Here is a 24477-nt window from a genome sequence, read left to right on the forward strand (position 1 = left end):
GAGGAAGACACCAGTGACACTGCAAGCAGAGGTAGGCAAACACTGCTTGAAAGTCGCCCAGGCAATCAAAACAAACATGAGTGCGATTCCATTAGACCAAGAAGTTCCTGCAGCACAAAGGAACCGTCAGCCCAATTAAGAGGCAGGCCAAAGAAAACATCTGCCCATTTTGCAACTGATACAGGATCAATCTCCAGGATCTATGAAGAGCTCAATGAGCTCAACGAAACAGTCCAGTTAGTAAGTGAGCAAAGGACATGAACAGATATTTCTCAAAAGATAAAATCTAAATGGCCAAAAGATGTAAAAAAAAAAAAAATGCTAAATCAAACACACTGGCGAGGATGGGGTGGAGAGAGAGGTCCCTTAATCCACTGTTGGGAAGGTAAACCAGTGTAACCATTACAGTAGACAGAAAGGAGATTCCTCAGGTATCTGAAGAGACCCACCTGTGATCCAGCCATTTCACTCATGGGAATGTATCCAAATGAAATGAAATCAGCATATGCAAGAGTTATCAGCACCCCCATGCTTATAACCACTCAATTCACAATAGCTAGAGATGGAATCAACCCAGACGCCCATCAGCAGATATCTGGATAAAGATACGATACATATACACTACAGCATACCGCTCAGCCATTTACAAAAAGTAAAATATTGTCTTTTGCAACTAAATGGATGCAATTGGAAACTATTATGCTTAGTGAAACAAGCCAGTCCAACACAGAGTCTGTTTTCCCTAATCTGTGATAACACACAGAGCACAGACAATGCCACCTCTAGTAGGAGACACACACTCTGGGAATTGGGTATTATGTACAGATTTTATTTATACCCATGGGGAATAGCAGGTATTTATTTTTGTTTGCTTATTTTTGTCATTACTATCATATTCTACTTGCCATTTGTTTATATCATTATCTAATGTATTAAACATGTGGGGGACCATATAAATTTTTAAAAGTACAATAAACTAATACATACAAAAGAGTTAGCCTGCTACATGGGTTGGCACTGTGGCAGAGTGGGTTAAGTTTCCACCTGCAGAGTTAGTGTTTCATAGAGGCAGCAGTTCAGTTCCTGGATGCTATACTTCTGATCCAGCTTCCTAGTAATGGCTTGGAAAAAGCAGCAGCAGAGGGTCCACATGCTTGAACCCCTGCATCCCTGTGGGAGACGAGCATGAAGCTCCTCGCTTTGGCCTGGGCATTGCAGGAGTAAACCAGTGGATTGAAGATCTTTATTCCACTAGCTCTTTCAAATACATTTTTAGGAAGAATTAGCCTACTTTAGATGTACTGAATTTCAGTTATTACCACCTGCCATTGCCTTGGTAGGGCCAGACTAAATGATTTCTCAAGACTTACACGGCCTGTGGGCCAGATGTTCCCCCACCCTGTCCTGGTACTTAGCATTTGTCCAATTCTCAAACATTTCCTAAACAAATCCCTATAGCACACACCAATCCCACCCAATCCTGCTCCCCTGGCCTCACTTTTCTTTAGGACGCAAGATTGCATGACGTTAGTAGATCTGTCTAGCAAAGCTCCCAGTTGGTGCTGCAGGCTTTTGTTTATTCGTCATTGTAGCCCCAGGAGCTAAACCCACAACTGGGACACAGAGTAACACATCGTATCTTGAGTGAATGAATGAGAAACACGGGGAGTCTGGGTGCTACAGCTCTGATCACCAGCCAGACAGCTGCTGTCTGGATGACTCCTCATACCAACTCCCTCTGTCCTAGGCCTCCCTGGGCTCCAAGCCTGGAGCAGACTCCTGAAATGCAGAGGGGAAGCTCAGGGACTGTGACAAGCCTTCATTCTACTGCATCTTCAGAGCCCTCTCATTACATTAAGCCAGCTCTAGACAATTCTGGGCTCCTGCTTTTATCTAAATAGGGCAAGTTTAAGGCCTTGTAAAATCTGCTAAACTCTACCATTGAAACCTTGCTGCAGAGGGGACACAGGAAGCACAGGGTCCTCTCGCTCCTCATGGTTCAGGAGCGGAGGGAGTCTACTTCTGTAAACTATTTGTATGTTTCTCATTGTCTTGGACAATAACCACCGACACCTATTTCTTACTTGACTGCCAGAAAGCTCTGATACAGTTAGAGCACTGGGCAGTTCCACTCGGCCCGTGTCCCTGCTATGGTCACCTTCTGGGCACTGGGCAGCTCTGTACAGATGGCGCACATGCCAAGCACCAGGGAAAGCAAGAGCCTGCACAGCACAGAACCTGGAGCTGTACACCTGCCTCCTCCTTCACAACAGCTGGAGAGTCACTTTCGTATCTCCAGGCCCCAGGCTCAATTTAAGGAGCCACTGTTAACTGGACTCGTTGTTGCTAGTTGTTCTTGAAGTCCTAAACTCTTTCATGACAAAGTTGAACTCTCATGTGGAAGAGGCACAGTCTTCACTGTTTCACTGGAGTTCAGTTTTTCCTGATGTCAACCCCATAGCACCCAAAAGCTTCTTGATGACAAAATTCACTTCCAACTCACTCATTTAATGTATCCGTCTACCCCAAGTATTAGCCAACTGTCCCTTCAGTCAAAAACAAAGGTTCATTTTACCTCTTCAAGCCGTGCTCTCGTGGAGAACTGGTTTGTTGTTCCCATCACCATGTGGGCTATGGACGGCGAGCCAAGTTCAAACCTAGACATGGAAATTATTATGATGCTTTTATTATTCCACATAAATGCTGTTAGATGAGACACAACATAACAAAGGAAGCATGGCAAAGAAAATCTTACTACACTCTAATGGGTTAAGATCTAGTCATAAAATATCATACCAACAGTTGGGTGCAGGTTAAGTATCCAGAAATAAGGAGAGAAGTCAGAAGTGCTAGCAGAGGTAGACAAGGGCAAGTTAGTGTGAGAGCAAGACTCAACCTCCAGCAAGCCAGTGGTCACAGCAAGGCGGCACTCCCAGGCAATGGAAAACCTGACTGTTTTTATAGATGTGTCAAGCACCTCTACGATTTTCAAACAGCAAATCCTTTTAGACTGCTCTGATTTTACGAACAAAGCTAAAACACAGCAAGGTTAAACAATTTACACCATCTTGGCACAGTTTGGCACTACTTACTTTTGTACAAGTTTGTCCCAATTTTCCCTCAAAAACTTCCAGGCCAACAGATATCCCACTTGGTTTCTGCCAATCATGGAGAGAATATACGGGAACTCCTGAGTTTTTATTATATCTCCCTTAAAACTGTGATCCAGTAGCCTGGAATGAAGAGAAGAAATGTTAGCAATGACCAGAGAGTTTAAAACGATCAGCAGTAGTATAATTTGTGAAATAAGAAAGCCAATGTACCAATGATAAATTCCAAACCAACCAGGCAACCAGTCTTGATAAACCTACTGCCAACTGCACAGTAACAGCTAACATTTATACAGTATTTGGTACCTACTTCTTGTACCTTCTCACATTTGTTCAAAAGAACCACTAGAAATGGTATTTCTAGTAAATATTTCAAATACACTATTACAAGGTAAGTTTGGACCTCTCTAAATATTTCTCCTGACACCTGGTCCTCCCTAATTATCTGCCATTCTTGTTTGATGTGTGCCCATTCATGTAAATGTTCCCAGCATAGCAGGTAGCTCCCAGACAGAACAAAAAAGATGCCCACTGATCTGGTCTAAACTCCCTTGGTCACACAACCATGAATGGATGGCTTACCACTGAAGCTTCTCCTGATCTTGGCTTGTACACAGGGCAAATTCAATTTGTCTTTTCTCAGTACTGGACAAAGATGACTGATATGTGTGATAGAGGAAATCCCAGCCTTCGGTGTTCTGGGCCCCCACGGCAAAGACTGCCAAGGTCACGTCGACAGGCAAGCTGTGGGAAAGAGCACCGGGTCAGAGCAAGATTAAGTATGTTCAGATGCACAAAGGCAACCAATAGCAAACTGAAGAAACGGCCTCGTAATTACAGAGACATGCTTGAAAATAGGAAAATGGTTTCTTCATTACACCTAGGAAAGGGGGAAAGATCAAGATAGCTCCTGAGGGGCCACTTTCAATCAGTTCCTACATACCTAACATGCTCTCATGACATGAGCCCATTTCCAAGGAGGTCACCTTCCAAGATAAAAGGAAGTTTTAACTAGAGTCAAGACATATCCCATACACATAGTTAGGAACCCAAGACCACTATGGAGGGTAGGTGTCTCTTGAAATGGAAGTTATGTGCATACAGGGCTGCCCTGAACGTTTCTGGATGGGAGTTGAGCTCCAAATAGAGAAAGGACCAAAGTGCAGGGAGAACGGAGATCCTTGAGGCAAGTGCCTGTCTTGCTCAGATGTGCTGGCCATGTTTGTACACCCCTGAGCCTTTGGCAGCTCAAAGCCACGTCTGAGAAACACACTGACTCCATTTCACTTTGGCATGGCCATCTCAATGCTGTAAGATTTTTGCACTGATTATATAAGACAGGCTTCACCAGGCTCTCTAGTTCCCTGGGGCTTGGCCTCCATGCCCAGGAGCTCTCTCCTGGTGTTTCAGAAGACAGAAGAGAGCAGTGCACATTTCAGTCCTACAGATGCAGTTCTACCCTACAAAGGGTGGTATCTGTACTCATTGTGCCTGGGTGTGGCACCAATGCTAGAACACAGAGAAGGTCAACAGGACTGTCAGCAGGTGGGTGGTTCCACAGGGGCTGACCTCAGCGTGCCGTTGGAGTCCTTCCACCGGTGGAAGTAGCCCTCAGCCTTCTGCACGCAGGGCTGGTACTTGCGCATACAGGCCAGGAGCAGCAGCTGACTCCGCAGCATCCGCTCTGTCACCGAGCCCGTGTCTGTCCACGTCTGCCTGTCGATGAGGTCCTGCAGCAGCCTGATGAGGAAGGCCTGGGGACAAAGTACAGGGACACATGTGTTTCCACAGGATTTCTTAAGTTCATAGCACAGCCCACCCCTCAGGTAAGGGGAACCACATTCTAAGCACCAGCTCAAGTGTTAAGTGTGCTGCTCAGTTTGTATCAGAGAAACATGATAAACGCTTTTATGATTTGCATAATGATCTTTTCCCAGCTCTTTAAAAAAGAGATGGACTTCCATTCTTAGCTTACGACTAAATTTTTATATCAATTACACAACTTATCAGCATTTTGCCAAAAATCAGTTTCTACCTCTTCCTCAAACATACATAATAACAGAGTATGTACAATGGAATTAAGATTTGTTGGCAGAAGGAAATAAAAAATTCACCAAAATGAATGTTAGATCAGGATCTAACATTGTCAGTCCTAATCTTAGTGCCAAATGAAACCAGAATTATTCTGTCTCCAAAATGGATTTTTGGGTTTCTGTAATATGTGAAGGTACATCAAAAGGTTTGTGGGAAATGCATTTTTTAATTCAGTTTTCCATGAACTTTATGAAGTAACCTCATATATATGAGCATGCGCACACACACACACAGGGAAGCAAACCACAACTATGAAACGCTTACCTTGAATTGATTTTCCACTTCACTCATCTCCCTTTTCTCCATTAACTTATACAGAGGGATCAGCTCATTCAGGCCTTGGAACACGGGCATGATCTCAGTTTCACGCTTCAAGTACAGGGTTAGATCCAGGGCTTTTTCAATCGGCAGTTTTCCCACGCTGACCGAGAGACATCACAGTTACAGGTTTACACGAGAATCCGCAACATCAATTCTCTGGCTCAAGATCTATGCGTCTTGATCTCCCACATGGGGCCACCCTATGGCTGAGACGCCACAGTGGAGAGGCGGCCTCAGTCTGAGATCATAGCATCCTGCACTGAGCTTCCCCAGGAAGGAGGCCAGCAGCCCGAGAGCTCATCCAGTGTCAGTACATCAGCTCTATTCCAAACAAAGGCACTGACTGCACATGGGGTCCACTCCTCGCAGAGTGACGGCATTATAATTCCATGGAAAGGGTCTCAGCATACTTAATCTACATGGACGCAAAGACCTCTAGATTCCAGCGGCTAAGAGGCACCACTAGAAAAGCCATCTTCGTCCTTCCCTTCTGTCACTGTGAAAGGCCCAAGACCAAAGACTTGGATTTGGAAATAGAGGAGTCATGTTTGCTGCTCCCTTCAGACCCCCATTCTGCACAAGGGTTAAGATGCCTGGGATTGGGCCCTGAGCAGTAGCCTAGTGCCTGGGACCCTGCCTTGCACATACTGGTATCCCATGTGGGTTCCAGTTCATATCCTGGCTACTCCATTTCCCATCTAGCTTCCTGCTTGTGGCCTGGGAAAGCAGTGGAGGATGGTCTAAGGCCTTGGGACCCTGTGGTCACCTGGGAGACCTAGAGGAGGTTCGAGACTTCTAGTTACTGGCTTCAGATTGACTCACCTTGGCCACTGTGGCCATTTGGGGAATGAGCCAGCAGACAGAAGATCTTTCTCTCTGTGGTTCTGCCTTTCCAATGAAAATAGATGAATCTTACAGCCTGGGCCTTTGGTTTTGGGAGCTGCCTTGTTTTGGGAGGAGGGGCAATCCCAGAGTTGCCCAGAGTTTGGGCAACTTCATCATTGAAGATCTCAAAACTCTTCGAGAGCAGTGTGGAAAGCCTCTGTTAGAACAGGTGCAGGGCAAACAGCAGGAAAAGACTTTCTAAATGTGAAAAGGCACTTCCCCAGATGCTCTTAGTTTCTGTATGTCTGCCTCACTGGTGAGTTTTTTAGTGATAAAGAAGGAAACACAGATTCCAGCCTTCCAGTTACTTCTCAGAGACATCAAGTTAATCATATGGCTTAAAAAGAGCCTTGGGTTGTTAGAACTGAAAGGAAAACCCCTTTCTAGGTTCTTACTAGCAATCAATCACTCTTGTCCTAGAAATCAACAATTTGCAGCAATAAGCCAGGACCTTGAGCAGCCTGGATTACCTGACAAGCTGAAAGGCGTTGTTAATGAGACTCGCCCGATCGTTACTGCTGACTGTCGTGTGTGCTCCTTTGAGGAGACCAGTCAGGGAATCCCATCCATCATCCTCATAGTGCACGATGTAATAGCCGTTCATCCCCACATTAAACTTGATCCATTCCACTGCTTCTGGAAGGATGAGCACATCTAGGGCAAACAAGATAAATAGTGGCTCCAGTTACTACTCTGGGTGGATGCAAGCTCTGCTCATCAGAAATCAGACAAGCAAAATTCAGAAGAGTTTCACACTGAACCATTCAAAATTGCTTCTAGAAACCAGAAAACAGGGCCAGCACCATGGGGTGGTCAGTTAAGCCTCTGACTGTGGTGCTGGCACCTATTATGGATGCCAGTTCCACTATGCTTTACTCCCTACCCAGCTCCCTGCTAATGTGACTGGGGAAGCGGAGAGGCGAGCCCTAGCCCTTGGATCCCACACCCAAGGGAAGACCTGAAAGAAACTCCAGGAGCCAGCAGACAAAAATCTCCCTCTTTAAATATGCCTTTTAAATAAAAATAATCTTAACAAAAGCAGAAAACGGCCACCCAACGGACAAGAGCATACCCCAGTTTTACACAAGAGCTTTGTGAGATCTAAGAAAAGACTGCAACCACATTTCTGACTGTCCAAGTAATAGAACTCCAAATTAGGAAAGAGGACTTATCACTGTAATCCTTCCTCTTTAGCATTATATACCTGTTTTCATCTGTCTGCCAAGATAGTTACCATTTGTTTTAGCCAAGAGAAGTAACAAAACTTAAGTATTTATGCCTTACCTATTTCCACACTTCCTCCTTCAATTACATGTTATTTCTATGATGGATTACCTGTTTTTGTCTTCAGCAAAAATCTCTGTACCCCATCTGATTTGCTGGTAACGAAGGTCAATGGCACATGCCACAAATACCTAAAAACCAGGAGAGAAGGATGGCTCATTTGTTGACCAAGTCAACGAAGCAGTTGCTAAGTCACCCATTGTGTGTTGGGCACTGGCTAGTATGGAACAAGATGAGGCCCAAGGGACTCCAGCCAAGACCAAGCCACCTAAGCCTATTTTCCAGGGCTACAGGTGTGCTGGCTCAGGTACTGTTCACACGCCTCCCAGGGCTCACGGGGCTGTCAGTCTTCCCAGTGACTGGCTGACGGAAGCTCAGAGGCCAAACTTAACGGCAACCACTGGTAATAGGAAGTGACAATGCCTATGTCTCCTAAACCATACACAAAGACACAGCATCACTCCCATGGAAATCCCTGCCAGTCTTGGTTAACTGAACCTGATCATAAACAATCAAAACCCCATCTGAAGAAAGTTCGATAAAATAAGTGGTCTGTATTCTTTCAGAGTATCCAAGACAGGGGCCGGGGTGGTAGTCTAGCTGCTAAAGTCCTTGCCTTGCACATACTGGGATCCCTATGTGTGCCAGTTCATGTCCTAGCTGCCCCACTCTCCATCCAGCTCCTTGTCTGTGGCTTGGGAAAGTAATTGGGGACAGTCCAAAGCCTTGGGAGCCTGTGCCCACATGAGACCCAGAAGAAGCTCCTGACTCCTGGTTTCAGAACAGCTCAGCTCTGGCCGGTGTGGTCACATAGGGAATGAACCAGAGAATGTAAGATCTTTTTCTGTGTCTCTCCTTCCCTCTGTAGATCTGCCTTTTCAATAAAAATTAATCTTCAAAAAAATTCCCATGGAAAATGATTTTTTAAATCTATGAGTAACTTTCATAGCATGCCTTTACCATGAACTTTCTGAAGTACTTGTGAGAGTTTACAGACGTAAGTTTACATATATTGAGAGAGTGGCAGAGCACATGACACAAAAGTAAGGTATCTTGGTGCACAATTTATGGAAATTGCTTGCACTTTTCTTACAATTTCAACAACAGTCTGAAATTACTTCAAGATTCAAAAATATGTTGTGCACCTGGGGCCAGTCAAGTAGCTGTGTCTCATTTTCAACAGCGTCCTGCTGCGCTGGTGTACAGGTTCCAGGACCCAATTCTGCTTCCACAGCAGAGAGTTCCAGAAGTCAGCTCAATCCCCGTGTCCTTTGTGCCAACCTAGATCCCAAGCACTATACCAATTCAGCCACCAAGGCCTCGGTCAGAGCCAATTTCAAGTCAGAATCTCTAAATCACATCCTGTCAGTCTACAAAACCTGGAAATGTTAACTGTCGCTTCAGTTTGACCAAGACTAACCAATGCTGAAAGTACCCTTGCTCTGTTTGGAAAGACAGACTGTATGGGCTTCCTAAGCCAAGTAGGCTTAAGTGAAACATCTCAGCAAGAGAGGCAAGGATGCCATGACAAACAGCAAGATGGCCCACACAGGCAGATGTCACAGAAGCAGCAACGCATGCGCAGTCCCAGCATTACCCGGTTTTTGAGGCGCCGTCAGACCCCTTCATGTAGTGTTCTTGCTCCACATGTACATTCCTCCCTCTTACAGTGACGGTTATCAGAGGAAAGCCCTTCTGCAGCGTCCACGTGTTCATCATGGCTTTCACGTCCAGTCCTTCCTGGCTCCAGTGCTGGGTTCCAACAGAGGCAGACACGTCACCCACTGCCACCCAGCTCCAGCTTGCACCCCAAAGGCCTCCTTCTTGGAGCTCCCTGCTCCACACTCTGCCCCATCCTTCTACCCTGGGTTCCTTCCCCCACAGCCCCACTTGAGCATGTGCTGTTTATATTTGTTTATATAATCAGAACAAGGTTCATGTATATCAAATATACAGTAAAAATATGACACATTCCATCTTCCCAGCCTTCCCTCCCTCCTGTCCTTTTCAATTTTTGAAATGACATACTTTCAATTTACTTTAGAATCCCAAACTTAACTGTCCACTAAGTTTAGGATTCAGTAAGCAACAAACAAAAACCATTCCAAGAGTATAGACAAGCACTACCAATAGTGACCGACTCTCAAGATGTCTGTTTTATCTATACATTTTGGGGTGCTACTGTGTAGATTAGCTACTACAAATATGGGGAAAAATACAATATTCAACTTCTTATGACTGGCTTATTGCACTCAACATAAAGGTCTCCCAATTGCATCTAGTTTGTTGCAAAAAACAGGAAGTTGCTTGTTTTGGGGCAGCCAAGTAGTATTCCCCAGTGTCTACCACATTTTCTATATCTGGTCATCAGCTGAAGGACATCTGGGTTGATGTCAGATCTTGGCTACCGTCAACTGAGCTGCTGTGAAGATGGGGGTGCAGATCACTCTCTCGTGTGGGATTCTTTCCTTCCAAACCCTTCCCCACTAGCCATATGTGTCTTGAGGAAAGTTAGCATATCTAGTGCTGCTGGTACTTCTTGAGGCAGGTAGAGCACTGGGCACCAAGTATGCATGTGCACGAGTGACAGAAAGCAGAGGGTGAGAGAAGTGGTCAGGTGTGTGACACCTACAGAACCCTGCTGGTTCCCAGGTACACAAGATGGGAAAAATGTTCAGCCAAGAAGCTGTGCTTCCCAAGTGCTAGGGTCGAGATAGCCCATTAGGAAACAAGTTACCCAAGAACTTCCAATTAAGCTTTAAAGAGCTAGTTAAAATGTAAAACATGTTACAGGATAAACCTGGAGGTTGTAATATAGTATCTGAGAACAGGAAAACCATGAACATTTAAATATAGGTAAATATATGGAATGTCCAGGTTCACTCAGACCCACCCACAAGAAGATTCCACAAAGTCTAGATACACATTTTGCTGGCTGTTTTGTGATACCTGTTGGCTGAACAGTTCATGACCCAGGAGAGTAAGATCTAAATTTGAAGCCTTGTTCTGCAATTCACCAGGCACAGGTGTGAAAATAGGAACAGTCACCATCAGCATCGCAGAGGTGAAGAGTAAAGGAGAAAACACACCGGGTGCTTCCCACCTGGGCTTGTTCAGGAAGATTCGATGCTATGACTTTGTCCCTAGTGCAGAGCCCTAGAAACGAGGGACATGTGCTTGTGACTCGTACAAGGTGGCACTCACTACGGTAACGGGGCATGATGCACTGCTTTCCAGAGTACGAGCTTTGAGCATCAGTGAGGGCCACGCTATCCTCTTGAGTAGATACTTTGTGAAAAAGCCTGCCTGAGCCCTCAGCCAGACTTGGTTAAAGTGCAGTCTGACCTTGAATGAGCCTGATACAACCAGGGACTCAGACAGTCTGATATAGAGCCATCCAGCAACGGGGGGAGCAATATGCTGAGGGGAACAGGTGCACAAACTTACTGAAGTTGAAGGCGGTGAATGCTGACTTCTAGAGCAGAAGCCCTCCATTTTCTGCGTGCCATCCTGAGGGCAGATCTGAAACCCAGAACACACCCATCACTCCAGATTCTGTAGGAGACATTGTGGCTCTTCTCTGGGTTAGTGATGTGACAGAGAAAACACACCAAGCAAAGCGACAGGACTGCACAGCCCAGACGATAGACCCACAGAGGCTACTCACGCCAGCGATGCTGTTCCACAGGTCCTCGTTCTTGGTGTTCTGGTAGCTGTACTTGTGGAGATACTGCACAATCCCACTCTTGAAGGCATCAGCCCCCAGGTAATCCCTAAGCATGTTCAGAATACACGCGCCCTGCAAAGGTCAGAGAAACCATAGCCATCTTTAGCTGGGCCACGACCCAGTGATTCCTGTGACACATGGCTGCAGCGTCTTTGTAATGTCGGGTACTTTGTGGAACAGAGAAAGGGTATTACAGCTGGCGCTCTCCGCAGCAAGGGATTCCTTAAGGTGACTGTATTCTTTGTCCATGCCCCCCCAATATCACCTGCCAGCTCCTTACGTTCACACTGGGCACACAACTTGGGTAGAGGAAGCATGGGAATGAGTGCCATCTTGTGGTTGCTCTGAGGCCAGGGTGGGGAAGAGGCGAGTGTGACGAGGGCTGGAGCACTGGAGGCAGGTGCCTGGTCGGGACTGCCAGGTGAGTGAGGCAGCCCTGGCAGCCCAAGCACACAGGGCCAATGAGAGGAGCAGGCACAACCCTAGCTTCCGATGCAGGAGGCACTTTCCCGCTCCACCTACTGGCCTGTGGGTCACACACAACACTTCCACTGGCGTGAGGTATTGACCACACAAGTAAGGAGAGCAGCCCAAAGGAGAGAGTGTACTCACATTCTTCTCCTTTGCCACCCGGATATTCCTTTGTGTGTGAGACAGACAGGGACATGCCTCCCCCATGTCCCCACACTCCACTGGCTCACTTTCCAAATGTCAGCAAAGCCCAGGCTGGATCAGGCCAAAGCCAGGAGCCAGAAAATGAGAAATTAAACCAGCTCTTCTTCTGTGAGCTATAAGGAACTCAATGGCCACTTGAGCCTTTGCCTGGGGCTTCCTGGGGTGTGCCTCAGCCAGAGGCTGGCCTCAGGAGCACATCCGGGAGCTCACACCCATGTCCTCCACTATGACCTACAGGTGTCACAGGGGCAACTTAACCGCCGCAGCAAATGCCACACCACCCCTGCAAGACACACTTCACCACTTATCACAAATGAAACCACAGCCAGGCCCAGTGTCCCCAGGCTGAGGGTGCAGCAGGTGGGAAGGCACAGGGGCAGCAAAGCCCAAAGTTGACCTCACAGAGAAGCAGCCATGGCGCAGCCGCAGCTCACACTGCCAAGGACTGGAAAGGCCCAGGCCTTCTTTTCTGCATTTCCAAAAGCGGCTAAAAGTCTGGGTTTCTAATTGAAAGCCATCAATCATCGGCAACAACTGCCAACTCAGCTACTCAATGGCTCTTAGCAGCTCAGCGCCATGAGCCATTTCCAAAGGCATGGAAAGGGAGACTGCACCAAGGAGAGCAGGAATGCTCCTGTTCCTCAGGGTGAAGCTTCAGCCACACCAACCTGCAGGCAGACACAAGAGACGTGACTTCTGGCTTCTATAGATTAGGAACTTCTGGTCCACCAGAGGGTGAAAGCTGCCCACAGCATAACCTCTAGGATAACGAGCCTACACCTGGGTCCCATACTGGAGGGCCTGGCTGTGAGCTCCTGGCTCTGCTCCAAAGCCTAGCCTCCTGCTAAGGCACAGCCTGGGGAGCCCCAGGCAAAAGTGGCTGAGGCCCCACCACTCCCAGGAAACCTGGATTGTTTTCTGAAGTCTGGCTCCCCAGCTTTAGCCTGGGCAGCTCAGGCATTTGGAGTGAGCCAGTAACAGGTGGGAGATCTGTCTCCTAGTTGGTCAGTTGGTGTCCGTCATCTCACCTGTCTTTCTCACACACACACACACACACACGTACAGTGGCGGGGCAGGGAGCAAGGCAAGAGAAGGGCATGCAAGGAGTGTTCTTTCCTTTGGGCTATTCCCACCACTTACATCACCAGTGGTACTGAGTTTGTGACCTGCAGCTTGTGGTGACGGTTTTCCAGCCATACCTGCCTTCCACAAGCCAGGCGCACATGGGTTGGCTGCCACCAGCACAAACCACACAGAAGCACTGGAGCAGGGCAGCTCCTTGCCAAGGGAAAGCCACCCTGCAGCCTGGACCTTAACCTCCACCCAACCCCAGCTGTCACTCCTCAGTTTCCAAAGCCGCACAATCTACTCACCTTTTCATAAGAGACATCATCAAACATCTCCTGGATCTGAGCAGGATTCTCCACAGGCGTGGACACTGGGTGTGAGGAGTTTAGGGCATCAACCTCCATCGCATCAAAACACTTGCCAAAGAAGTAGTCTTCCTATTGAGATTGAAAGGCAACACCTCCTCAGCATTATGTTTGGCTAATGGATACAGGGGAGGAGGTGCAGTCCTAGGGCTGGACTCTCACTGGCTAGCCTATTCTGTATTTCTAGGGTTTACGAAATAAAATTATAGTTTTCCAAAAAGCATCCAAGTACTTTGGGAGACGTGGCAGGCTCTGTTCCATCTGAACTACTCATCACTTCAAGATAAATTCCATATTGACCTGAAAACAAAATCATGCCTACAGCTACAGAACAGGAAACTAGGAGGTGCAGCAGTCAACATTTCCAACCGCCATCTGCACCATTTTAAAATACGCAGCAACAATGGAGCACAAATTCCAACATTAACCTGCTTCACTGGGCACATTAACTCAAAAGGATAATGTGCACCTATAATCACATTTATTAAGTATTCTACAGAAACACTAAAATATTTCTGATCTTTTGTAGCTTTAAAGTGATACGAGCTTAATTGTTACCACCACGAATAAACTACAAAGCAGGCAGATGAAAGCAGAAAGTATAGTCAAATTTTTAAAAATCATTGTACTAAAAATTTTAAAATAAAGCTTAATTTTTCTGTATGTGATTTTTCTCAAGTTGAATGTGCTTTTTTTAAAAAAAAATCAGTTGCAAAGCATTAACACTCACAGATCATAATCAAATGAGTAGATATCTTAAGCATAATTTGATTTGTCAGGAAGGGTCTTACTGAGACAGTAACAATCTATATCCTCAGTGAGCAGCCTGGAGATAGGAGAAATGATACAGACATTCAAGCTATTGCTATTCCTGTCTTAATATTGAGGGAACACAAACATTTAACACATAGCAATCAGATTTAAAAATCATATTTAGCAGTAACAGATTTATCTAGGCTCCCAAGAAAGTCAGCTATGCAATATTTCTATTAACTTTATAATTGAAAAGGCAAATATTTTCCAGCAACACTGAACAAAACAGCTCAACCTGAAACATAAGATAACCACTTACAACTTTCAGTTCAGGGTGGGTCACGCTGACAGATACAAACTCCATAAACTTGGCAAATCCCTCATTTAGCCAGAGATCATTCCACCACTCCATAGTGACCAGGTTCCCAAACCACTGGAAGGCAGAATGTGAGTCAATGAATGCACACTTTGCTAGGGAGACAATACTGCCTGTAATAGCAGCCAGAAGCAAAAGACTTTCAGAATTGTATTTTAGATGATCTAGCATTTTAAGGGTGTTACCACATACACAGAATTGTTTATCAAAGCAAAAATAAAAACCTTTCAGCATATAAAACACTAAGCAATGCTCTAAATGTTTCCATGGGACCAGCACAGTAGCACAGCAAGCTAAATCCTCTGCCCTGTGGCAAGCAAGGGCATCCCACATGGGCATGGTTTGTATCCCGGCTGCTCCACTTCCCATCCAGCTTCCTGCTAATGGGCCTGGTAAAGCACCGGAGGATGGGTCAAGTCCTTGGGCTCCTGCACCCATGTGGGAACCCCAGAAGAAGCTCCTGGCTCCCAGCTTTGAACTGACTCAGCTCTGGCTGTTGCAGCCATTTGGGGAGCAAACTATCAGATGGGAAACCTTCTCTTGAGCTTCCCTTCTCTGTAAAATCTGCCTTTCAAATAAGAAATCTTTAAGAATGCTTCCCCTGAGAATAAGAATTATAAATATACAAACAGCGTCATACTCCAAAAGCCATGTACAGCATTCGATCATTGTGTTGACAGCATGCTTGCACGTACAGACCTGATGAGCGAGCTCATGGGCCACAATCATGGTGATGCCCAGCTTGCTGGATGCAGAGGACTTCTTTGGATCGAACAGCAGAGAAGATTCCCTGTAGGTTGTCAGCCCCCAGTTCTCCATGGCACCTGACTGGAAGTCAGGGATGGCAGCAAGATCTTGTGGAAGAAAACACCATTACATTCCTCTCATCTCAGTCACACATCTGCCCTAAACATTCCATGTCAGAAGGGGTGGGAGTCAGTGCCAAAACAGAAGCTGAGCTGCCTGGGCACAGCGACAGAGCTCTGGCCATGGGGGAGCCCTGCACCATGGACAGAATGGTGCTGCATGATGGCAGCTCACTTGCACTGATGTGACCAAGTCAGAAAAATATCCAGGGCCACGTGGCTCCACGTCTAACATCCCCATATGGTGTTTGCAGACTAGATAATATTCTTTACCCTCAATGACCTACTCTAGTCTGGATGCCTTCTTGCGCTGTGTAACTTACTCATTGAAAATAAAACCCATTGAGCATCCACTGCCCCTGCCAAGCTGGTGCCAGTATGACAAGCCGTGCAGGCTCTGTGCTCTGCTGTCCTTCACTGACAGAAGCAGGAGCCCAGTCAGTCCCCATGCCATGTGCTCCAAGACCTGCTGTAGGATGAGTCTTTAAAAAAAACTTCATAGAACACACTTAGCACGAGAAGACTATGCTTGGCTTTCCAACTTTGTTGCATTAAAATCAACTGTTCAGTTCTATTTCTCATCAACTTTCTGAAACAACCCAATGTTACCATGAGCAAGTCATGGTACAGATCAGGGATGGGCAGACACTCAGGGAATTGACCTGACACCTGACAACTCACTGGAGTGTTAGGACTTCAGCGGCTCCTAAGACAAGTGTGGGGATGAGTAGGTGACAAAGTCATAATCTGACATCGTCCTTTATGTGTGTCAGGTCTACCTTGTTTGGGTAAGGGATACGGAATGCTGAAGTAATCCTCGTAGAATTCTAGAAGAGTCACCGCAGCATCCAGTGCATAATCCGCCTGGTCTATCTTCTCTGGCACAGCATACACAGACACCTAAGAGGAAGTCACAGAACAGGTGTTCCAATGTCACTGCGGCTTCTCTCCACAACTGTGTCAAAGACCGACATCACACTGTGAGACAACGGTTCCAAAGTTAGAGACTCCTGGGATTCCATTGCTTATATGTGTGGAGTATTCCCAACAACACACGCTCTGATAATGACCAGTAACACATCACACACAAATGTCTCCTTTAACATGTCTCACTTAGACTTACATGCCCCAAACCAATAACATCACAGCCAGTTTCGGCTCAGTGGGCACCAGCCAACACAAGAGACCCAAGCATGGGTACTCACAGCATTGAAGGGCCCAGAGGATGACAAAGTCCGGGGTCTACTCTCAAGTACTGCATCCCAAAAGCCTTGCCCTTAGCATAACTTGCAGCGATCTGCTGGCTTCTCAGAGATGCTGCAAGTAAAAGGCGTGCTTTGTTCTCAGCTTGATACTGTTTGGAGGTGTGGCACCCCAGGAACCCAAACTCCAAGAGGGCTACCGCATCACATGCAGTGATTCCAAAGAAAACCACCCACAGTCTGAGAAGGAAAAGATATTCACCTCAACTTACAAAAGTGATGGATGGCAGCAGGTTGTTCCATGGTAATGTATACTGTGACCAGGCAGCACAGGGTCCAATGCAACAGGCAAGGATGAGCACAGCTGGCTCATGAAGACAGCCAGGTTTGCCCCAGGGCTGCACAAGCTGCAGCTCACTGCCTTATACTGCCATCCCCCACTGGCTTCTAACACAGGCTCCTGGTAGGCGGGGGATGGAGGTGCTTCCTCCCCCAAAGGCCACACCCAAGCCTAGAATCCTTTCTCATGGGGCAAGGACGGCGTCAGAGGCCTTCCCTCCACTCAAAGTCACTGCACTCTTCCACATACACAATTTCAACAATTGTCTGCACAATCCCTGGGGTGGGCAACCGTGAGGCATTGCACACCAAGATGCTTTAGACATCCTGAGACCCCAACGCAATAGCTCTAACACTGAGCCATCCCAGACAAACAGCCCAAAGGAGGGCGAATCTTATCCACCTGTTACAAGTTGGAAATTCGGAATTCAGAAATCCTGAGCACACGAGCAGACTCATTAGTCACCAGCAAACAGCAAGCTGTATCTGTAGCCTACAAAGGCTAGCTGTTGGCAATGCTCAGTTCTGCTTTGCTAGCTTCCTCCCTCCCACTCCCTTCTTAGTCTCTATAGAGGGGCTGTCTTCTGCCACATCCCCTGACCTAGAGATTCATTTTGAGAATACACAGGTTCAGCTAGAACTTATACAAGAGTTTGGCAGAGTGGCAGGGTACAAAATTACTGAACAAAAAATCAACAGCCATTGTGTACGCAAACAGCCCCAAGATGGAAAAAGACCTAACCAGCAAGATACCATTCAAAATAGTAGAGAAGAGTATGACGTATCTGGGAATAAATCTAACTAAAAGTGTAGGAGACCTATTCGAAGAAAACTACAAACTACTCAAAAAAGAAATTGAACAAGACCTCAAAAGATGGAATAACATTCCATGCTCCTGGATAGGTAAAACCAACATCATTAAAATGTCTATACTACCAAAAGCAATATACACTTTCAATGCAATGCCAATCAAATTGCCCAAAACATTCTTCACAGAACTAGACACAATGATTCAAAAATTCATCTGGAAACACAAAAAACCACGAATAGCTAGAACCATCCTAAAGAACAAGAATTTAGCAGGGGGAATCACAGTTCCGGACCTCTGGACATACTAAAGAGCAGTGGTTATCAAAACAGCCTGGTACTGGCACAAAGACAGAGAGGAAGAGCAATGGAATAGAATAGAAGCACCAAAAGGGAACCCACACAGATACAGCCAATTAATCTTTGACAAAAAGACCAACGACAGTCCAAGCAAATGGGAAAGCCTCTTCAGTAAATGTTGTTGGGACAACTGGCTGATAGCCTGCAGACGCAAAAAGACCCACACCTGTCACCATACACTAAGATCCAATCTACATGGATAAAAGACCTAAACCTACATCCAGAAACCTTCAAACTCTTGGAAGAAAATGTTGGAAATACCCTGCAAGACCTAGGAGTAGGTCCTGACTTTCTAAGAAGGACGCCAAAAGCAATAGCAGTTAAGAACAGAATAAACAAATGGGACCTCAAACTAAGAAGCTTCTGTACAGCAAGGGAAACAATCAGCAAAGTAAAAAAGCAACCCACAGAATGGGAGAAGATCTTCACGCACTATGTAGGAGATAGTGGGCTAATCTCCAGAATATACAAAGAACTCCAAAACAACCAAAAAACCAAAACAAACAAGCCACTCAAGAAATGGGCACGGGAAATGGGCAAACATTTCACAAAGGAACAAGCCCAAATGGCAAACATATGAAAAAATGCTCCAGTTCCCTGGCAATAAGGGAAATCCAAATTAAGACATCGATGAGGTACCACCTAACACCAGTAAGATTGGCCCACATAAAAAAGAACACCAACGACGCTTGCTGGCGAGGATGTGGGGAAAAGGGAACCCTACTCCACTGCTGGTGGAGCTGCAAGTTGGTACAGCCTTTATGGAAATCAGTCTGGAGAACACTCAAACAACTCAAAATCTGCATACCATATGACCCAGCAATGGCACTCCTAGGAATATATCCAAAACACCTGTTTCATGACAAACCAACATGCATCCCTATGTTCATAGCAGCACAATCAGTAATTGCAAAAACATGGAAGCAACCGAAATGCCCATCAGCAGAAGACTGGATAAGAAAGCTTTGGTTCATCTACTCCATGGAATACTACTCAGCTATTAAAAAAAAAACAAAATGCAGTTCTTTGTGGCTAAATGGGCCCAACTGGAAACTATAATGCTAAAGGAAATGAGCGAATCCCAAAAGGTTAGATACCACATGTTTGCCTTGATTTAACCTGTAATTTTTGTTTGGTTGTTTGTTATTTTTTGAACCTGTCATTGATACTGTCTCAACCCAGATGTTTCAAAGAATGGAACTTGCATTATTTTTAACATAATGTTTACTCAATACTATGTCAATTAATTCCATAACGTTGTATATTGATGCTGATGCTTTGCTGGGGCTTTTAACTGACCGGAACTTTACTGTTAGTTCTACCTTCAGACCAGAGAAGGTCTCCCCAAGAGGCCACTGAACTTATCTGGACAATAAGATGCTGGACTTTATGCTAGGTATATGCTTGCAATGAAGGAATCTCAACTGAACTTGAACTGTGGTTATGCAGCAAGGTGGAGGAATCCACTATGGGGGGAGGGTTATGGGAGGGGTAGGGGAAATTCCCAGTGCCTATAAAACTGTATCACATAATACAATGTTAATAACAATAAAGAAAAACATCAAAAAAAAAAAAAGAATACACAGGTTCAGTACCAGTCCTTGCCAGGGCCTGGACTCCCTGGCTACGTATCATTTTTACAAGAAGCTCAGGGGGGTATCAGAGGTGAGGAACGGCCTTCCACAAAACATCTCAAAACAGACTGAGCTGGGGTTGGCATGATGGTGTTGTGAGTTTAGCCACTGCTTGCAGTACTGCCTGCCCTGCTTACATCCCAGCTCCCAGCTAACGTGGCTGAAGAGCAGCAGCAGAAGGTGCAGATAACCGGGCCTAAACATGTGGGAGGTCAAGATGGAGATCCCAGATCTTGGCTTCAGCCCTGCCCACCCCTGGCTGTTACAACCATTTGGAAAGTGAACCAATGGGTGGAAGATCCTTCTGTGTTTAATCAAGCTTTTAAATAAATCCTTATTAAAAACTTCCAGAGATTTGTCTGAAAGGTAGAATGACAAAGAGGGAGAGATAAAGACACAAGGTCTTTCATACTTTGGTTCACTCCCCCAAACAACTGCAGCAGTCAGGACTGGCCCAGGCCCACGCCAGGAGCTCTGCCCAAGTTTCTCACATGGGTGTCAGGGGGCCAAATACGTGCGCCATCTTCCACTGCTTTCCCAAACACATGTGCAGGGAGCTAAACCCACCCTCTCATAGAGGATGCCAACACATTAAGGGGTGGCCTGACCCTATTGGGCAGCAGTGCCAGCCCCATCAATGTTTAAAAGGTGAGGGAGGAGGCTAACTACAAAGTAGCCTAGGGTACTACCCTTCTCTTAGGCAGAACAGGCAACAGCTTGCGTTCAAGACTGGGCTATTCCAGCCACTTTTGGAACCTCCCTGATCTGAATCAGAAGACATCACAGGTGAGGGAGGACGACCCATACAGTATCTAAGCTGTAGGGCAGCCTTAGGCGCCGCCCTCCTCCCAGGGAGAGCACCAGGTAAGGGCTTTCTCTGGCAGCCAGGGGTCTCAGATGCATCTTCCCAAGCCCCCTAGTGGCTGCCTGCCCTACCTGCCAGTGCTGTCCCACCTGGAGCTTTTCTCAGCCCTTGTCTGCTGTTGCTGACCACCTTGAAGGGCTCTGCCGCAAGCCCATTCTCAAAGGTCTCTCACTGCAGTGTTGGGAGGGGCCTTTTGCCTGAACCTTCAGCTTTTGCCAATGGTTTCTCCATGGTGCTTTTCAGCATCTTAAGGAAGCAGCCTAGGGGTGGGTTCTATGAGAATGACTAGGTATACCTGTAGCCAGGACAGTGGGTGGCCTAGCAAGAGTGGCTTGGTTAGGACTTGGCATCCCGGCAAGTCTAACGTATCCCTCAGCACCCAGACCCAGCCCTCCTTCCCCCGCCCCGGCCCCTTTTGTGGGCTCCCTCAGCCCTGAAAGCCCAGAGAACCCAGACCTTGAGCATTCCCAGACCCCTCACTAAGGGATGTTAGGGCTGCCCCCACAAGATCCCAGCCCTCAGCAAGGCAGCCACCTGCTTAGCCAGCACGTGCAGCCAATATCTAGCTATCTGATAGGACCATTCCTGAAGATTGTCAGTGGAGGGAAGTTTGGAAATCCTAGGTGTGAGAGAGGCTTGCCCTAGGAACGGAAAGACCCTCGGGTATGAGGGAAGCGAAACAGGAGAAACCCACTAGCCACCTCTGGGTGGGCTTCCAACTCCAGCTCCAGGCTCTTGGCTGACTCGCCACTCAAGTCGCAGGGTGGAAGATACCCCACAGGTGGCTCAGAACAATAGGAAGGGGATTCTTGCTCCAGGGGAGATTTAGGGGTTGTGAGGCCCCATCCCAGTAGCCTCGGCCCCCTTACCTCTGGTCCAAAGCAAGCAGTGGCGGCTGGGCAAGGCACTATTCTTTTCTGGGAGCTGAGCTGATGGGGTCCCCTGCCTGTGCACCCTGAGTTGTTTATCTGCAGGTGCGCCCCCACCTCCAGGCTTTGCAGTCTCCTTCTGTACTCCCGTACCCTTCACTTCCCTCACAAGGGTCCCCTTTCCCACTAATGCAGTGCGGCAAGGGCCTCCCTACCATAGGCATGTGTGGTGACAACTTCGTGCTGGTTCCCCATGCCCGTGCAGGTGTCCACGTCCACGCAGCCCACCTGTGTCACTCATGCTGTGCCTGCTCTGGACTTCTCTCCACTGCTGTTGGGTCTCAACGGAGCTCCTCCCGCTGCCAGCTCCTCTTGCTGGTGCCTGCAGGGGTGTCCCAGCCTGGAACCCCCTTGCCAGGGGGCAGACTTCAGGGTCCCTGAAGATGCCAACCCCGTCTCTGCCGAGTCCTGTGGTTTAGGCTAGTCATCATTTGCCCCAAGTCCAAGAGGGCTCCTGTGTGATGTCCCAAAGAAAACGCCAACAGAAGCCAGGAATGGGACAGACACTTTGAACTGGCTGCAAGGGCAGGAGCATGGCGTTAAATAGCCCAGGAGGGAAGGCGCACAGCGAGGTGCTGGAAACAGCCCGCCCACCTCGTGCTGTAGGAGCCACAGCTGCCGTTAATCTCACAACCCAGGCTCAGAATCAAAGGCCCATCCCAGAGACCACTTCCAGGCCATGCAGACTCTTTTTCAGCCTCCTATTAGCAGAGGAAGAGAGTGGGGAAAGTTCCTGAGAGAGCTTGAGACTAAAAGCTAACCCTGCGGACTCCCGTCACTTAGATGCCAAAACCTGCAGTTAATCTTTCTCTCCCTACTGCCTCCCAGGGGCTGTTAAATACTCCTCATCACCACTTCTCCCTGGGAGACTTTTTTCACGCAGGCAAGATGAGTTCACAGGTGTAACTCACTCTATCCACAAAGGAACCAGGCTCCCCCCAGCAAGCAGCAGCAGAAAGGAGATGCAGAATCAGATGCTCAGAGACTTCAGACAGTGACAATTACCAGGAACACTGCAATAAAATCTGTGTGACGTGGTTAAAAAAAAAAAATAGAAGGTGCCTAGCACGGATTGGGTGTTATGGAGAGAATCGTTTGTTAAGATCCAGTGCAAGGGCCAACCAGGGGCAGGTGCTTTCGCTGAGGGCTTCCCCGTGGAACCGAGCGAGCGTGTTCCCGCCCTGCAGGTGTCAAGCATCACCACAGCTATTCATGACAGCTGTGCAGGTCAGCAAGAATCAGAGGGCTGAGTCCAAGTGGAATACAGGGGGAAGCTTCTCCCCAGGCAGCCTCAGTGGAAACCAACACAGACAGATGAAGAATCTTCCACTGCAAGGCCCTCCCCTCTGCCACAAAGACCCGTCTGTGGAGAACAGTTGCACAGGTTGCTCACTATGCCACTGGACAATAGCACCAGCACCAAGGGGCCCTGGAAGGGGAGCAAGGTCTTCCTCCCACTACCTCTGGCCCAAGCACTCTCCTGAGCTTTCCACTGCTCCAAACCAGTTGCTCTATCTACTTTCTGCCACAGCTGGGGATGCCCTACTCAGAGGGTTGGTAACCTTTGCTTCCCAGCCACACAGAGCTGGACTGCCAAACCCCTCTGAGAAGCGACAGCAGGGCCTCCCCTGACTCGTGCATTCTAAACAAGTACAAACCAGGTCTCCCAGAGGGGGCCAGGCCAAGGTCAGAGCCCCAGGTAATCCTGGAGCTCAGACCAGAATGGAAGCCAGGCCAGCCTCTATCAACGTTTTTGTTATGAGACACTTACTGTTAAGCTGACCATCTGGGACAGCAGGGCAGCCAACCATGTGAGCTTGCCTAAGACTTGGAGGGTGGGTGGGAGGAAGTGTGGTTTCCCGAGACGTGGGACTCTGAGTTTTCAAAGCAGGACAAGCTATTGTGACCCTAAGTGTCGGTCACAGGCTCACCTTCACTCCGCTCTTGGTCACCTTGCTGACAGATTCAAAATCAGAGATAATGAAGGCCACCAGGTAGGTGCTCATCTTCACCGTGACATCAAAGTGATCTTCCAGGAGTCCTTCAGCAACAGGCACTGACTTCACCTGCAGTCAGGGAAAGGCCAATGAGCAAGGCAGCCAACTGGCTGGCACCCTGAGCACATCCTAAGGAGTGACTCACCAGTGACCAGACACAGCAGGGCAAGCCCACAGCATGACATGTCAATACCCTGCCCGGCATACAAGTTTTCCAGTGCTTTGTGATAGCAGACACACCAGAGTCATACCACTCTACTCCAGTTTTTTCTCCAAATAGAGGTATAAGTCACATTCACCATTTTTAATGTACACAATTCAGTGACTTCTAATATGTTGCAAAGTTGTTTAGCCAATAGCGCTCAATTCTTTCAATTATAAAAGCAAGACCCTGCAGGGCCTCTTCTAGACTCAGAAGTATCTCACTGTATCCACATCCCATTACTTTTCATAGGATGCCTTTCTTCTGAAGACCTGCCAGCCACTAGCCACAGCATGGGTCAGGCAAATGAACTCAGCCAGACAACACGGGTATATTCTCCAAAGGATCCCAAACCAGCTGTTTTTTTTTTTTTTCCCAATTCCTTCTACCAATTCCTTCCCAATTCCTTCCACCTGCCCTTCACTGAAATAACCTGAGTCTATCTGAAGCCAGGAGCCAGGAGCCTCTTCTGGGTTTCCCACATGGGTGCAGGGTCCCAAAGCTTTGGGCTGTCCTCAACTGCTTTCCCAGGCCACAAACAGTGAGCTGGATGGGAAGCGGGGCCGTCAAGATTAGAACCGACGCCCATATGGGATCCTGGTACGTGCAAGGCAAGGA

At 47.3% G+C, this 24477-nt stretch overlaps 1 protein-coding gene across 4 annotated transcripts in view; it reads right to left on the reverse strand.

Moving 5' to 3' along the window:
- Window positions 1-24477, reverse strand: part of LOC121160338 (endoplasmic reticulum aminopeptidase 1) — a 38635-nt gene that overhangs the window by 4404 nt on the left and 9754 nt on the right. For all 4 annotated transcript variants that reach the window (XM_040986075.1, XM_040986074.1, XM_040986072.1 and 1 more), the window contains 15 exons: window positions 23592-23726; window positions 16304-16424; window positions 15358-15512; window positions 14602-14715; window positions 13470-13601; window positions 11362-11493; window positions 11142-11216; window positions 9292-9446; window positions 7746-7825; window positions 6881-7064; window positions 5469-5625; window positions 4680-4864; window positions 3693-3854; window positions 3093-3233; window positions 2576-2657 (listed from right to left, as the gene is read on the reverse strand). In XM_040986075.1, the coding sequence (XP_040842009.1) occupies window positions 2576-2657; window positions 3093-3233; window positions 3693-3854; window positions 4680-4864; window positions 5469-5625; window positions 6881-7064; window positions 7746-7825; window positions 9292-9446; window positions 11142-11216; window positions 11362-11493; window positions 13470-13601; window positions 14602-14715; window positions 15358-15512; window positions 16304-16424; window positions 23592-23726 (2010 nt within the window). The remainder of the gene's footprint in view (window positions 1-2575; window positions 2658-3092; window positions 3234-3692; window positions 3855-4679; window positions 4865-5468; window positions 5626-6880; window positions 7065-7745; window positions 7826-9291; window positions 9447-11141; window positions 11217-11361; window positions 11494-13469; window positions 13602-14601; window positions 14716-15357; window positions 15513-16303; window positions 16425-23591; window positions 23727-24477) is intronic.

This window comes from Ochotona curzoniae, unplaced genomic scaffold, assembly GCF_017591425.1.
Source record: "Ochotona curzoniae isolate NIBS_2020 unplaced genomic scaffold, NIBS_Ocur_1.0 contig_4501, whole genome shotgun sequence".
In the NCBI taxonomy this organism is placed as follows: Eukaryota; Metazoa; Chordata; class Mammalia; order Lagomorpha; family Ochotonidae; genus Ochotona; species Ochotona curzoniae.